Below are 16,192 nucleotides of genomic sequence, written 5' to 3'. Positions count from 1 at the left end.
GTGTTTAGTGTACAGCGCTCAATATGTGTAGTAACGCTATAGAAATAAATAGTAGTGTTACATCTTCCTCTTGCCCTATGGAATTGAAACTCTGGTACATTTTCCAGGTTTGGAGTGGCCTAGCAGGATAAGGAAGGTGAAATTGTATTCTTACTTGTTAATTTCCTTTCCTTGATTCCTGCTTGACCAGTCCAGGGCACACTGGAATATTGAGATTCAGTAAATGCCTTGGTCCTAGGGCTGCTGCTTCTGTCAGTTGTTCAGAGGTAGATCTAAGTGTCCTCCATTCTGGGCTAGGTTTTGTTTACTTGGTTCTCTTGTATTATACCGTTACTTGTTTTGGTCTGTTCAAGTGGCTTTGACAGTGGCATAGTGGAATGTTCATGGCTACGCCACTTGTATCGATGGTGTCGTCAATTTTCAGATGTCTGCCTCTATCTGCTAATAAGGGGACAACCCATAAGTCTGGAGTGTTCTAGCAAGACTCAAGGAAATAAACAGGTAAGAATAAATTTTACCTTATCTCGCAGTTCAGTACATAAGCCTTAAATTTATTTATGGTCCTATTTGTAAGGTTTTGGTGTAGAAGCATTAATTCAGACTTGTTTAATCGTATTTGTTAGGTTCAGATGTTCAGGATATAGCTGCACTGTGTTTTGTTTCCTGTGCTTAGCAAATATACCAGTTGAGATGGGTTAGATACTTGTGTAGATTGGAAGAGTCAGATATGTCTTAATTTAAGTAACAAGTATGTATATTCAGGAATCATTAGAGGGTGGTGTTCACTAGAGTGGTTAAAAAGAAAATTCTTGGCATAATTTTTTTCAGGACTTAAAGAAGAAAACAAAGGTAGCCCTTGGCAGCCTTCACATTAATGAAGATATTGTTCCAGAGACACTGGTGGTCTAGAAGATGATAAAGAAATGATAGCAGCTCCAGAGATACCAACAGACTTTAGCCTTCTTCAGTAAGTTTTTTTTTTTTTTTTTTTTAAATAATGCCATGTATTTGAGCAAAACTGTATTTTTTTCTTTAGTGTTCAGTAGAATCAGAATATGGCAGTGAAAATATGAATGCGGATGATAATAGGTAGTGTTATACACTGTAATGTGTCTAACTTGAAAATCTTTGCAAAATTGCTGTGAACATTAGGTTATGTAAAATATGAAGCTGAAGAGATTTAAGATTACAAAGTAAACAAATGGTAGTGATGGTTGGTTGGTTGTTCTTCACTGCATGCTTGGTGGTGTGAATTCAGGTTAGACTGGCATTTTGCTGCATACATTTTGGTGTGTAAGAGAGTGCTTCTTAAATGCCATAAGTTATTGAACAATTTAATGTGAATTTGAAAATGAACAACTTAAACTAGCAGATGGAGATAGAGAATTGAAAACTGTGCTGAGACATCTCTCTTGGTATCAAGTCCAACTCCACAGTATTTTCTATCAGGTAGATGGACTTACTTTTCAGCCCCTTGTTCTGAGAAATTTGCTCCTGTTTCCCAGTTGAGCTTTGAGGGTGGCTTGAGTCTGCAGTGATATCTGGAGGACTTCAGATCCATGTTTATGGTGCCCTGTGAATTTACTATTTCCTTAGCGTCCCTCTGGACTGGCCCAGAATGTGACTGATGGGTTGTGTACGCCTTCCATCAGGTGGAGACTGAGAAAAAAAAGCTGTGACTCTAGCGAGCCAATAAGAGCCCTTGCCAGCTAGAGAAAGATCCAGTAAGCTCAGTCTCCAGCAGGTGGAAGGTGGTGAGCCCTTCAGTCTCTGTATTTCTATTTCTTTTTGTTGGTTAAAATATATTTTGTTTGTCTCTCTTTTGGTTTGCTTACCTGTGCATTAAAAAACAAAACAAAAAAAAAACCTGCTTTGTGGAAGCTGAGGCCTGTGGGGGTCTCTGTGAGCCTCGGGGGTGCCACACTTGGAAGGCCGAGTCCCTTCCCCGATTGATGTGGATGCTAGTTAGTGCTTACTGCTAGCATTGTTTTCTGCTTTTAAAAGCAGTACAGATTGACCTCAAGCTTCGCAAAGGGGGGGGAGCTGTGCAGGTGGGGAGAGGCAGCTGCTGTTAAAAGAACAAAAACAAAAAAAACCCCTAAGGTTCGAGCCTCTCGTTCTGCTGGTCAGCAGAGCTGTCTTTGGGCACTTTTATTAAGCAGGGTAGCTCCTTGGTGTGGGAGCGATCAGCTGTTTAGCAATCAGTTGTTTTTTGTGGTTTTGCTTCCTTTGCAATGTCAGAGAAACTTCACCATTGTGTTGTCTGTCAGCAGCGGGGGGGGGGGGGGGGGGGGGGGTCTGTCGCTACTGTACTTCTGTTGAGGATCAGAGTGCAGCAGTTGCTGGTACGTTGGTTTCGTGGTGGGGGGGGGGGGGGGGGGCGATTTTGCCGGCGGCCGTCTCTCCTGCTCTCCCGGTGTTGAGTTTGGCGGGAAATGCCGCCTTCCTTGTCATCAGCAGCAGATGAATCCATAAACTGATGGGTTGTATCCGCCTACCAGCAGGTGGAAATAGAGAACACTGAAAAACCACAGTGACCCTTGGATGGCTAGCCCCCTTCTGCCTTCAGTATTTGGCAGCGCCGCATGACTCGACCCTCGCGGTTGCGGAGGAGTCTGAGTGCAGGGGGACGCCTCGTTTCGAGGCTGCTAGAGGAGCTTCAGCCTCCGCTTCTCCTAATTCGGGGGCGGAGGGCCAGGGTGAGTTTTTCTCCCTGGAGTTTGTGCTATTGATGCATAAGGCCTTCTTCCTTGTCATCAAGCAGATGAATCCATTGCGAGTGGGTTGTGTCCATCAACCAGCAGGGGGAGATAGAGAGCACTGAAAAACCATAGTGCCTCTTGGCCAGCTAGCTCCATCTGCCTCTTCAGTATTCTCTATCTCCCCAGCAGGGTGGTTGCAGCTTGTTCAAGCTCCTTCAGAAAATCTGCCTGGGGTGGCTCCTGTGCTTTTGCCAGTTGCAGCAGGGGTGTTGTGGCTGATGGTGCCCACTTTAAAGGCAAATAGGTTAGCCCTTTCCCTGCCTTACCCGGCCCCCAATGTGGAAGTAGATAAATAGGCAAGCTCTGTCCCTGTCTTTGCCCATGCTGTGGATGCAGGCACATAGGTTCACCCTTTCCCTGCCTTTCCCACGCTACTGATCCTCCGGAGTTTGAAATTTGCCTCTTTCGCTGTTGCCTCAAACTTTCCTCACAGCGTAAAAAAAAAAAAAAAAGTTGCGTCGCATTTTGGTTCTGCGATCCCAGAAAAGAGGTTTTCTTCTGATTGTGCAGTGTGACCGGAGCTCGGAGACTTGGTCTGGTGAGGTAAGAGCATTTTATAGCTCCTCCGGGGAGGGCCCGCATTCAGGACGATTTTGGTGCGAATCTGCTGGCTGCTGAGAAAGTAAAGCGCTGTGCCATTTGTGGCAAGTGCAAATTTGCAGCGGGGCTCTGTAAGGCGTGCTTTTCAGACAGAGCCGGCCCGAGAATGGCGAGCGATGTTCATTCCCGCTCTGTGGATCTGGCAGCGGGTGCCATTTTGGAATTAGCATGGCGCGACCCCCGCTGAGGCGGAGGGGTTTGAGCTTGGAGGGGCGCCTCGTGTAGAAGCTAATAAAAGAGCTGTTTCCCCCGGACTGGAACTGGGAAGCCAGGGTGAGCCATTTTCCCCTGAATTAGTTTTATTGCTGCATAATGCCTACATGTTAAAAAGAGCTCTTTCGCAGGAGTCCCCTGCGGCCCTGCTTTCTGTATCCCCTCCAATGGAGTCTGGCCTTGGATTACCATCAGGCGCATTTTCCCCTGACAGATGGCCGCAAGACAAGCGCAGAAGCGTGGATTCCCCTTCAGAGAGTGCCCCCCCCCCCCCCCCCCCCCCCCCCCGTGGTTGGGATGTGAGGACTCTGAGGGGTCTGGCAGGCCTTTGTGGTCTGGAGAGCCAGAAGAAGGTGTAGGATTGCCACCGGATCCAGATGATTCTTCCGCTGTGAGGATTTTCCACCGCGATGCGCTGCCAGTGCTTATTACTGATGCCTTGCAGGTCCTCTCTATAGAAGACCCTGGGAGTACTGAGACCTCCTCTGGTAATCCGAGGATGGCAGGTACTAAGAAGGCTGCTCGAGTCTTTCCTTTGCAGTACTCCATCCAAGAGCTTATCATGGCTCAATGGGCTGACCCCGAGGGTCCTTTGAAAGTCGTCAGGGCTATGGGGCAATTATACCCTCTTAAGTGAGGAGCATTTGGCGTGCCTAGCAGTGCCTAAAGTGGATGCCCTAGTCATGGCTGTGACAAAAGAAAACTACCCTCCCAGTGGAAGGTGGAGTTGCCCTGAAGGACATGTAGGACCGTCCCCTGGAGGCAGCTATGAAACGGTCCTTTGAAATTTCAGGCCTATCCTTACGGGCGTCTGCATGCAGCTGCTACGCTGCCCGAGCCTGCCTCGCTTGGTTACAACAGGCAGTGGAACAGCCCGGAGATGGAGCGGAGCCCCTTACAGAGGTGGCACTGCGGATGGAGTTGGCCTTGTCATTTTTGGCTGACGCCCTTTATGATCTGATCAGAGCTTCGGCTAAACAGATGGCCGTAGCGGTGGTGGCTCGCCGTCTTCTGTGGCTACGGCATTGGGCAGCTGACATGGCCTCTAAGCAAAGGTTGGTGAAGTTGCCCTTTCAAGGCCTTCTCCTGTTTGGTGAGGAGTTGGAGAAAATTGTGAAAGGCCTGGGGGTTGCCAAACCTCAGCGCTTACCCGATGATAGGCCGCGGCCTTCTTCCAAGGGTCAGGCGGTCCCCTCCTCTTACAGACCTTGCTTCCGTGAAGCTAGAAGGTACCGCCCGGGGCGTTCTGCTAGGTTCACTTCACGTGGCCGTTTTCAGCAAAGGAACTCCTTTCTCTTGGACAAAAGTTCCGCAGCAGCAGGCTCAAGACCTGGAGTTCAAGGGCGGCCCTCTCAATGATAGTGCGCCGGCCCCTTCCTCGATTCCTGTGATAGGAGGACGACTTTCCCTCTTTCTCGAGGAGTGGGCCAAGATTACCTCAGATCAGTGGGTCTTGGACCTGATCAGAGAAGGCTACAGAATAGAATTCAATGCCCCGATAAGAGACGTGTTTGTGGAGTCCCGGTGCGGTTCTGCTGCCAAACGGGTGGCGGTAGAGGAGACCTTGCAAGGCTTGATTCACATTGGGGCGGTTTCCCCCGTGCCTCCTGCCGAATGCGGCTCTGGCCGTTACTCCATTTACTTCGTGGTGCCGCGAAAAGGAGGGTCTTTTCGGCCTATCCTAGGCTTAAAACAGGTCGACAAGTCTCTGAATGTGCGGCATTTTCACATGGAAACCCTGCGCTCCGTCATAGCGGCGGTACAGCCAGGAGAGTTTCTCACGTCTCTGGACCTGAAAGAAGCTTACTTGCACGTACCAATTTGGCCCCTGCACCAGAGGTTTCTGCGTTTTGCGGTGATGGGAAAACATGTCCAGTTTCGGGCCTTGCCTTTTGGCCTTGCCACAGCTCCCCGAACCTATTCCAATGTAATGGTGGTAGTAGCTGCTTTTCTCAGGCGAGAGGGTATCCGGGTTCACCCATACCTATACGACTGGCTCATCAGAGCAGACTCTGCAGAAGAGAGTTTTTCAGGTTACAGCCAGAGTGGTCTCAGTACTGCAGTCTCTTGGCTGGGTCGTCAATATAGCCAAAAGTCACCTGACCCCCTCTCAATCTCTAGAATATTTGGGGGTCCGGTTCGACACAGCCTCGGGGATGGTCTTCCTACCTGAGCAAAAGCGGTGCAAGTTTCAGAACCAGGTCCGTCTGCTACTCAGGTTGCCTTGCCAGCTGTTGGGATCGATGACAGCCACTTTGGAAGTGGTGCCATGGGCGAGAGCGCACCTGAGACCTGTGCAGTGTTCCCTGCTTCAACGATGGTCTCCAATATCTCAGGATTATCAATGCAGACTCATGTGGCTCCCTGTGGCCCAGCTCAGTATGGAGCGGTGGCTCTCAGACAGCATGCTGCGGCGAGGAATGCTGCAAGCGCTCCCCGATTGGTGCCTGGTGGTAACAGATGCCAGCCTGAAGGACTGGGGTGCACATTGCCGGGGAAAGCATGCCCAGGGTCTTTGGACACCCGAGGAGTCGGAGTGGTCCATCAATCGCTTGGAGTTGAAAGCGATTTTCTAGGCGCTTCTGGCCTTTCATTTGACCCTGGAAGGATTGGCTGTCAGAGTTCTGTCGGTCAACATGACAGCAGTGGCCTACATAAATCGCCAAGGAGGCACTAGCAGCGCAGGCCGTGCAGATTTGCCACTGGGCCGAGTTTCATCTGCAGTTTCTGTCAGCAGCTCATATTGCAGGTCAGAGCAACGTGCAAACCGATTATCTGAGCAGGAATCAGATTGACCCAGTGGAGTGGGAACTTGCAGATGAAGTATTCCTGCAAATATGTGCCAAATGGGGAAAGCCCGTAATGGATCTTATGGTGTCAAGCACAAATGGCAAAGTCCCGTGCTTCTACAGCAGACGGAGAGATCCTCGCTCGGCAGGGTTGGATGCCTTGGCTCAACCCTGGCCTCAGGGCCTCCTGTATGTGTTCCCTCCGTGGCCCTTGATAGGGCGAGTACTCCTGCGGATTCGGCTCCACCAAGGATAGGTGGTTCTCATTGCCCCGGATTGGCCCAGGAGGCTGTGGTATGCGGATCTCTGGCGGATGCTGGTAGAGGATCCCCTGCAGTTACCTCTGGTACCGCACCTGTTGTCACAGGGCCTGGTGACCATGGAGGACGCCTGCCGCTTTGGCCTTATGGCATGGCTATTGAGAGGGCACAATTGAGAGACAAGAGATATTACAGTAAAGTCATTTCCACTCTCCTACAGGCCCGCAAGCGTTCCACTTCCTTGGCTTATGTCAGGATTTGGCGCCACTTTGAGGCTTGGTGTGCTTCTAAAGCGATTACACCCATGCGGGCTTCTGTCTCGCCGATACTTGACTTTTTGTAGGATGATTTACAAAAAGGCTTGGCCTATAATTCCCTGCGTGTTCAAGTAGCAGCCTTAGCATGTTTTCGAGGGAAGGTCGCTGGCCTCTCTGTGGCTGCTTGCCCGGATGTGACACGGTTTCTTAGGAGGGGTGCTTCGGCTCCGTCCTCCCGTGCGGGCTCCGTGTCCGGCCTGGAACCTGGGGTTAGTTTTAAAGGCCCTTCAGTGTTCGCCCTTCGAGCCGCTCAGGTGAGCTTCGGAGAAGGATGTGACCTTAAAGGCGGTCTTTTTGGTGGCCGTGACATCGGCAAGACGGGTATCTGAGCTCCAGGCGCTGTCCTGTCGAGACCCATTTCTGCAATTCTCAGAGTCCGGAGTAATGGTACGTACGGTGCCTTCCTTCATGCCTAAGGTGGTTTCAGCGTTTCACCTAAACCAGCCTATTTTCCTGCCCTCCTTTTCTAAAGAGGAGTTTCCAGAAGCCTATGGGCAGTTGCACCTTCTGGATGTGCGAAGGGCTCTGTTGCAATATCTGCACATGTCAAATGCCTTTCGGACCTCTGACCATCTTTTTGTTCCTTTGTCAGGTCTGCGCAGTGGGTCTCCAGTGTCTAAGGCCACTATAGCCTGTTGGCTCAAAAAAGCTATCTTTTCAGCATATCTGCTATCTGGCCAGCCTCCGCCTGAAGCCTTTAAGGCACATTTCACAAGAACGATTTCCTCCTCTTTGGCTGAAACGGGAGCAGTCTCTCTTCAAGAGATATGTAGTGCAGCTGCTTGGGCTTCGAAGCTCTCTTTTGCCCGACATTACAGGCTGGATGTGGCTGCCAGGAGAGATGCGCATTTTGGAGCACAAGTGCTGGCGCGTGGTGTGGCTTGTTCCCACCCTATCTAGGGATTGCTTTGATACATCCCACTCGTAATGGATTCATCTGCTTGATGACAAGGAAGGGAAAATTAGGTTCTTACCTTGGTAATTTTCTTTCCTTTAGTCATAGCAGATGAAGCCATGAGCCCTCCCTCAGTGGTTCATTATGTGATTTATGTTACTTTTATGTTCAGTTTTTTTCCTGTAGATATGTTCCCCCATTGGGAGAAGTTGGAAACCAGTCTTCAGGATTTCTGTTCAGTTACAGGAGGATGAGTTCATTCCCTCCTTTGAATTATAGCTCCAGTTTTGGGGTGTTCATCCGCTGTGAGGAAAGTTCATGTTATTATGCTTTGCGGTGTTACACTGCTTCGGAAGCTTCAAATACTGAAGAGGCAGATGGAGCTAGCTGGCCAAGAGGCACTATGGTTTTTCAGTGCTCTTTATCTTCCCCTGCTGGTTGATGGACACAACCCACTCGTAATGGATTTATCTGCTATGACTAAAGGAAAGAAAATTACCAAGGTAAGAACCTAATTTTCCCTTCGGTCTTCACTGCCCTGCTAAAGCTTTTGAGAACAAGGATAATGCCACCTAATCATATGGCTGCGTTTCTCTGCCGCCCATGGAGAATCCCCTTTACAGGTAAGCATATGCAATCTATGGCTTAAATAGGGGCAGTGTCTTATTGTTGTGTGTTCCTTTTAATGTACACCTTTAATAGTTCAAATAAAATTTGAGATATGTAAGACGCTATCAGGTTTTACTAGGAAATGTTTTTCATGCTTCTCCATTCTGTTTGCTCACTTTCCCAACACATACGCTTTCTCTATTTCCTGAAATGTGTGCAGCAAGCATTATTGTAATTTTGAGGGGGACCTTAAAACTCAACAAGGATTAAGGTATTTATCTTGTGTACTCTTTTTAGACCCCTGGATTCTTCTCTTCATGATATGGGTCCCCTTTCCTGCAGTACTGGACCCAGGTATGATATTTTTTTCCACTTCTATATGGAAATTGCAGACACTTGCATAGTAATTATTAGAAAACTGTGCCTTGGGGTGGGGGAGGGATTAGGGGAACAAGGTTAGCAGGAATCCCATGTTTCCTGCAAGGATCACCTCCATGTCCTGCAGGGTTCCCGCAGAAGTGTATTCAGGCCTTCATTCCTTCCCCTGGAGCCACAGGGTGCCCTCCCTGAACGTACCTCAGTGCACCCTGGTGGTCTAGTGCAGTGTTTCCCAAGTCCAGTCCTGGAGTAAGGGAAAGGGAAATGGGACTTGATATGCCGCCTTTCTGAGGTTTTTGAAACTACATTCAGAGTACCCCTTGGCAGTCAGGTTTTCAGGATACACACAGTGAATATGCATATAATGGAGGCAGTGTATTGAAATCAAGTTCGTGTATATTCCATTGTGGATATCCTCAAAACCTGACTGCCAAGGGGTACTCCAGGATTGGACTTGGGGAAACACTGGTCTAGTGGCCTCTTTGGAGCAGGAAAGATCTTGCTATTTCCTGCCTGCTGCTGCTGATCCGCTTGCTGTCATCACTTGAAGTCTCGGCAGTCATTTTAAAGAAGTGGCGGTAGTGAGTGGATCAGCACCAGCAGGCAGGAAAAACTGGGGATATTTCCTGCCCCGAAGAAGCCACTACAGCACCAGGTTGCATTGATGTGTCTTTGGGGAGAGCACCCTGACTCTGTGCTAGAGGGGAGGTGGATGTATTGATGGAGTTGTAGATGGGTGGGAGAGGTCTGTGAAAAGGGGGGTGGAGTGTGGGCGCAGGGAGGGAAGGGGACTGGTAAAAAGATTGGTAAGGGAGTGATGTACAAGGATGAGGGGAGGGAAAAGAGGGTGATATTGAATAGAAGGGGATGGAGAGGAGAGGGGAAAATGCTGCTCATGGATGGGAGGGAAACGAAAGGGGGCATGCTACTCATGGATGTTCACTTTTTTTGAAAATGTACATCTTTTTAAACTTTGTGTTTAGCAGAGTATGGAAGAAAATGCATTTGCTATTTTTACCAGATTTTCACTGCTTATAGAATCTGGCTTTCTTTGGGGGAAGGGGGGTCAAGGTGACTGTACGGCAGGGTGTGGTGGGGCAGGGCTGGGTGGGCCAGGGGTAGGGATGGAGAGATTACTTGTGGTGGAGAATGGCATGGATAGGTTAGATTTCTGTCCCCGTGCAACTCTCTAGTTTCTTGCTGACCGTGTGAGATTCCAGCTCAACTGGAAGTGGGTTATGGTTCTAACAAGTGTTTCCTTAGCGTCCCTCAGAACTGGTCCAGAATAACTGGTTGGGTTGTGCATGCCTTTCAGCAGGTGGAGACTGAGAATGCTGATTCTTTAGAGAGCCAATAAGAGGCCTGTTCAGACACTGAAAGCCTCAGTATTTCTCTGTCTTCAGCAGGTGGAAGATGTGTTGAGCCCTTTAGTTTGTCTGTATTTCTTTTTCTCCGAGGACAAGCAGGCTGCTTGTTCTCACTACTGGGTGACGTCCACGGCAGCCCCCTCCAACCGGAAGAGTTTCAGAGTTTCCCGCCCGTGCACGACTGCTCCCGCTCAGTTCTTCGTTTTCCGCGGTTGGAGAGAGGACTGCATTGCATCCCTCTCCTCTCAGCCCTCGGAAACAGGTTGTGGCGATTTTATCGCTTTTTCTTTGTTTCGTGGCGCCGTTCCCGCTTTCTTTTCTTCTTTAAAAGTAAAAAAAAAAAAAAAAAAACTCTGTTCCCCGTAGTTTTTAGTTTTTGGCCGCCTTAAGTTTCCTTTTGCCGCCGTCATGACCCTTTTGGCCGCGCTTTTGCGTTTTCCCGCCACCATCGACGATTTTGACCTCCCCACCGCGATTTTTCCATCGATGACATCGAGGATTCCCAGCGGCTTCAAAAAGTGTGGTCGGTGCCACCGGGCAATCTCGCTTTCCGACATCCACGTTTGGTGCCTCGGGCCTGAGCATAATCCCAAAGCGTGTAAATTGTGTCTTAGCTTAAAAAAGCGGACACAGGTGGCGAGACAAGCTCAGCAGGATCGTCTTTTTGGAGCTTGGCCTGGCTCTTTGACGTTGACAGCATCGGCACCAGAGCCGTCGACTTCGGCACCGGATATGGCATCAACCTCAGGAGAGCAGGTACCACAGGCCCGACGCCCACCTCTTGCTGGGAGCAGTGAGCAGTTGAGTGGGCCTCCACCTGCCCTTTTCGGACCCGACCCCGAGGAGGCGTGTGGATTGCATGTCCTCCTCGTTGGTATCGCGGAGCACCGATGACATGCATCGCAAGAAACAAACTAAGAAGCATCGCCATCGGTCGTCCCCTTCTCACAGTACTGGGAGCTCTGGGGCGTCGAGGGATTCGGCCCCTGAGAACCATCGACGCCAGGAGGACCGCTCCCCCTCCATCCATGAGGTGTTGATGCGTCGGTCGTCGTGCAGTCCGGTACCGCCTCCTGGCTCCGTGCAGATTCTATCTCCGACTCCTGCACCGGCCCCTCAGCCTTTCCCGACAGAGACTCTGGACAAGTGCCTCTGGGCCATTCTTCCAGGTATCCTGGAAGGGCTGCTGCGCCTGTCTTTCCCGGTGCCGGGGGTGCTTGCGCCCTCGGCACTGTTGATGGAAGCGCTGGCTGGCTCTGGCCCTGTGATGCGGTTGTCGGCATCGGTGTCTGCCGCCACTCAGGTGGACTCTCTGTCGATGGAGGGAGCTTCGTCCCCGCCGGTGCGGGAGCCCACCTCTCAAAGTCGTCATTGAGGACTGGGATCCTCTGAGTCGAGACGGGCCCGGTTCCGGACTGAAGTCAGGGAACTCATGTCCAGCACAGAGGAGGAGGCCTCGGGGGGGGGGGGGGGGGGGAGGAGGAGGAGGACCCTAGGTATTTCTCTTCCGAGGAGTCCTGTAGTCTTCCCTCTGACCCCACTCCTTCACCAGAAGTGGAGGAGTGGCCTAGTGGTTAGGGTGGTGGACTTTGGTCCTGAGGAACTGAGTTTGATTCCCACTTTAGGCACAGGCAGCTCCTTGTGACTCTGGGCAAGTCACTTAACCCTCCATTGTCCCATGTAAGCCGCATTGAGCCTGCCATGAGTGGGAAAGCGTGGGGTACAAATGTAACAAAAAAAAAAGAAAGGAAGCTTTTGCCACCGGGAGAGTCTTTCCTTTGCCTCCTTTGTTATGGATATGTCTGTGAGCATTCCCTTCCCCGTGGTTACTGTGGATGAGCCGAGGACTGAGATGCTCGAGGTCCTCGACTATCCATCACCACCTAGAGAGTCTTCCACGGTACCGTTGCACAATGTCCTAAAGGAAACACTGCTTCGGAACTGGCTGAAGCCTTTATCTAACCCCACCATCCCCAAGATAGCCGAGTCCCAGTATAGGATCCACAGCGACCCAGAGTTGATGAGGACTCAGTTGCCACACGATTATGCGGTGGTGGATTCTGCTCTCAAGAGAGTCAAGAGTTCGAGGGATACTGCCTCGGCGCCCCCGGGGTATGAGTCTCGCACTCTGGACTCTTTTGGGAGGAAGGCCTATCATTCCTCCATGCTCGTGACCAAGATCCAGTCTTACCAGCTCTACACGAGCATACACATGCGGAACAATGTGCGGCAACTGGCGGACCTGGTTGACAAGCTTCCTCCGAAGCAGTCCAGGCCTTTTCAGGAGGTGGTCAGGCAGCTGAAGGCATGTCGCAAATTCCTGTCCAGGGGTATTTATGACACTTGTGATGTTGCATCCAGATCCGCTGCCCAAGGTATAGTGATGCGCAGACTTTCATAGTTGCGCGCCTCTGACCTGGACAATCAGACCCAGTAGCGGCTGGCGGATGATCCTTGCCGGGGGGGGGGGGGGGGGGGGGGGGGGGGGGGGATAACATATTTGGTGAGAAAGTCGAGCAATTGATCGAACAGCTTCCCCAGCGGGAAACCGCCCTCGACAACCTCTCCTACCGGGCACCTTCAGCATCTACCTCATCAGGTGAGCGGTTTTTCAGGGGAAAGAAGACTGCTTCTTACGCTTACCCTAAGCGTAGGTACAATCCTTCTTCCCGACAGCCTGCCCAGGCTCAACCCTGACAATGAATTGATAATACCAACAGATTCACCCCAATTTCTCCAGGACTGGGACGATAGATGCAGAATCATATTAGACAACATAGCACCACTCCAAACCAGAATCTCACATAGAAAAAACTCAATACCATGGTTTAATGAAGAACTGAAAGAACTAAAAACAAAGTCAGAAGATTAGAACGTGCATGGAATAAGAAAAAAGACGACTCTGCACTCAATGAATGGAAACAACTACAAAGAAAATACAAATAACACCATCAGACAGACTAAAAGATCATATTATAAAACTAAAATCGGACCAGGCTACAAGGATACACATAAACTTTTCCAACTCGTAAATAATCTATTAAATACCATGCCAGTTACCTCTAACAACATAGATACCCCATCAGCAAACAACCTTGCGAATTACTTCAAAGAAAAAATTATAAAGCTACGAAGTATGATACCTAACTACACAATTGGTTATGTAAACCTCCTTGAATGTCTATACCCAATATATGGGGAATACCCAGCAAACTGATCATGGACCAACTTTGACTCACTATCGATCGAAAACATCTCTCAATCACTCAAAAGATACGCCAAGTCGCAATGCAAATTAGACATCTGTCCTATCAATCTTATAAATGAGGGTCCCAAAAAACAACAAGGCAAACGATCTGCAAAATCCAATATGGAAAAAGAAGCCAGCAGATCAATATAACATCAGAAAGATTTTATTGAAGATACCGTATGTAAACAAATTGCCCGACAGAGGCCGTGTTTCGCCCACCAAGGGCTGCGTCGGGGGCTAATTTGAAACCTTCTGAAAGGAGCAACTCTAAAAACGGAAAACTTGTGGTGTATAATACCACTTGTGGTGGAAAAAACCAGCTCATACAGCAGATGCCTAAAATGATGTGACTTAACACAACGCAAGCAGATGCACTGCTGTCAGAACTGCGGGAGCAGTCGCGCACGGGTGGGAAGACGGCTGCACATGCGCGGTGGGCGTGCCCCGTGCGCGGGACCTCCTGCGAGACATTTTTGAGTTTGCTCTGAAACTCTTCCGGTTGAGGGGGCTGCCGTGGACGTCACCCAGTCGTGAGAACAATCAGCCTGCTGTCCTCGGAGAATACCTGCTACAGGTATGTATCTTTCGCTACTTTTTACTTGTCTGGTTCTTTATTTAAAAAAAAAAAAATTTTGTAATCTGTGTGCTGCGGTGGTTCTCTAGTGCCTCAAGGGTGCAAACTCGGGTAGGTTAGTCCCTCCTCCCTCGTATCCCTGTGCTTTCCCTGAGTGCCTTTGTGCTGGGATATTCTGTACTGGCCTCTACCCCTTCAAGGGGCAGCGGGGAACAGCCACAGTTTAGCACATTGCCCCCCCCCCAAAAAAAAAATAAAAAAAAAGACATAGGGTGTGCTGTGTGTGGGGGAGGGAAGTGATTTGGTGGAAAGCAGCAGAGATGCTCTCTTCTGCTCCGGTTTGCAGTTTCCCTGCAGAGTCTTGGGGCCCATACTGTGATGGAGAAGCTGCATCAGTGTACTGTTGCCAGTAGAGAGGTCTTATACTGCTGGAATGTGTAAGATATTTATTTGTTGCATTTGTATCCCACATTTTCCCACCTATTTGCAGGCTCAATGTGGCTTACAATTTCCATCATGACATATGCCATTTCAGAGTGCAGATACAATTGGTAATATATATAGAAACATGGATGATATAATGAACAATTAGGTACAAAAGAGGAAAACATGCAACTGGTATTACATATTGAACATGGAATACATAATAAATTAGGCAATGCTATATAGGGAGAAAATAATCTAATTAAGTATATGGTGGAGAGGACATAATGGGGCCATCAGAATCAGCGGACTCAGGCCCAGATGCACAAAACTTTAATGATCCTTTAACAACCCTTTAACGAGGAAATTTTGAAACGTAGCATGCATTAAAGGCCATTTTCCGACAACGCTAGCAGCTAACAAAAACGGAATGCAAACGAGAAACTACCATTGAAATGAGGACAATTCGAAATGCACTAAGCATACCGACGATTGCAACGAACCATTTACCGTCAGAAATTTAACGTGAGCTCAAGACCTGTCGTTAAGGCCTGAGCTGTCATCTCCCCGCTGCCTCCTGCACCATAATAAACATCTTTAAAAAAGAAAAGTGAGCTCCCCCGCTTCCCTCTGCCAAAAACAAAAAATGAAACTAAAATTAAAAAAGGATCGGGAAGGGGCAAAGGCGCTCATGAACAGCGTCCTGTATGGACGTCCTTGCCCCTCCTCCCCCCCGAGGTCGCCGCTGCTCCCCGCTGCTCCGTGTGTGAAATAAAAGCTGTTAAAAATCTTAACTTTTGCAGTGCCGGGCCCCCCTCCCTTCCGGTCTCTCTTCTCCTTCTGTATCCAATGCTCCGCCTCCTGCCATCCTCCGCCTCCTGCCATCCTCCGCCTCCGTGCCCCGCTCCCTGAGTTCGTCGCCGCCGCTCCCCCTCCACCGAACCCCCCCCCCCGCACAAAAAGGAGAGAGACGTCGGAGGAGACAGAAGCGATCGACGAACAGCTGATCCAACCCGTGCAGCGCCTTCAAACATAGGTGAGAGGCGCTGCACCGGCCATTATGGCGGAGGGGGAGGGGTCCGGTGGAGGGGGGGAGTGGCGGCGATGAACTCAGAGGGGCGGGGCACGGAGCAGGGGGGGGGGGGGGCAAGGCCGTCCATACAGGACGGTCCTTATGAGCTCCTTTGCCCCCTCCCGATCCTTTATGTTTGTGGAGACATGCAGGGGAAAGCGGGGAGCCATGTGTTTGTGTTTTCTTTTTTTGTTTGTTTTTTTTTACGTTTCTGGCATGCGCAGAGCAGCCAGCATAACGCTTGGCTGCTCTGCGCATGCTTTAGGAGCTGATTACCAACGGAGATTGATGCATCGTTCTTTACAATACCGCACCGAATTTGTGCGACTTGTTTTTTTTTGAGCATTGTTCGTTTTTTAAAATTCGGTAATGGCTTTAACGATTTTGCTTTTTTACGTTTGGTTGATGCATCTGGGCCTCAGTGCGGGAAGTGGTGGTCAGCGTGGTAATGGCTTTAACGATTTTGCTTTTTTTACGTTTGGTTGATGCATCTGGGCCTCAGTGCGGGAAGTGGTGGTCAGCGTGGTAATGGCTTTAACGATTTTGCTTTTTTTCTCCGAGGACAAGCAGGCTGCTTGTTCTCACTGACGGGCCCCTCCAATCGGAATCTTCCTAGCAAAGTCCTTTGCTAGCCCTCGCGCGCCCGCGCGCACCGCGCATGCGCGGCCGTCTTCCCGCCCGAA

The 16,192-nt window shown here is 49.8% G+C and overlaps 1 protein-coding gene across 1 annotated transcript in view; it reads left to right on the top strand.

The window, feature by feature from the left end:
• STAG2 (stromal antigen 2) overlaps positions 1 to 16,192 on the top strand; it is a 583,303-nt gene that overhangs the window by 55,090 nt on the left and 512,021 nt on the right. Inside the window, 2 exon segments of the mRNA XM_030209778.1 lie at positions 829 to 967; positions 8,743 to 8,799. Coding sequence (XP_030065638.1) covers positions 924 to 967; positions 8,743 to 8,799 — 101 coding nt within the window. The 5' untranslated portion in view covers positions 829 to 923.

The sequence above is a fragment of the Microcaecilia unicolor genome, chromosome 7 (assembly GCF_901765095.1).
Source record: "Microcaecilia unicolor chromosome 7, aMicUni1.1, whole genome shotgun sequence".
Taxonomy (NCBI): domain Eukaryota; kingdom Metazoa; phylum Chordata; class Amphibia; order Gymnophiona; family Siphonopidae; genus Microcaecilia; species Microcaecilia unicolor.
Note: the sequence above shows the minus strand (reverse complement) of the source record. Positions and strands in the feature narration are given on the sequence as shown.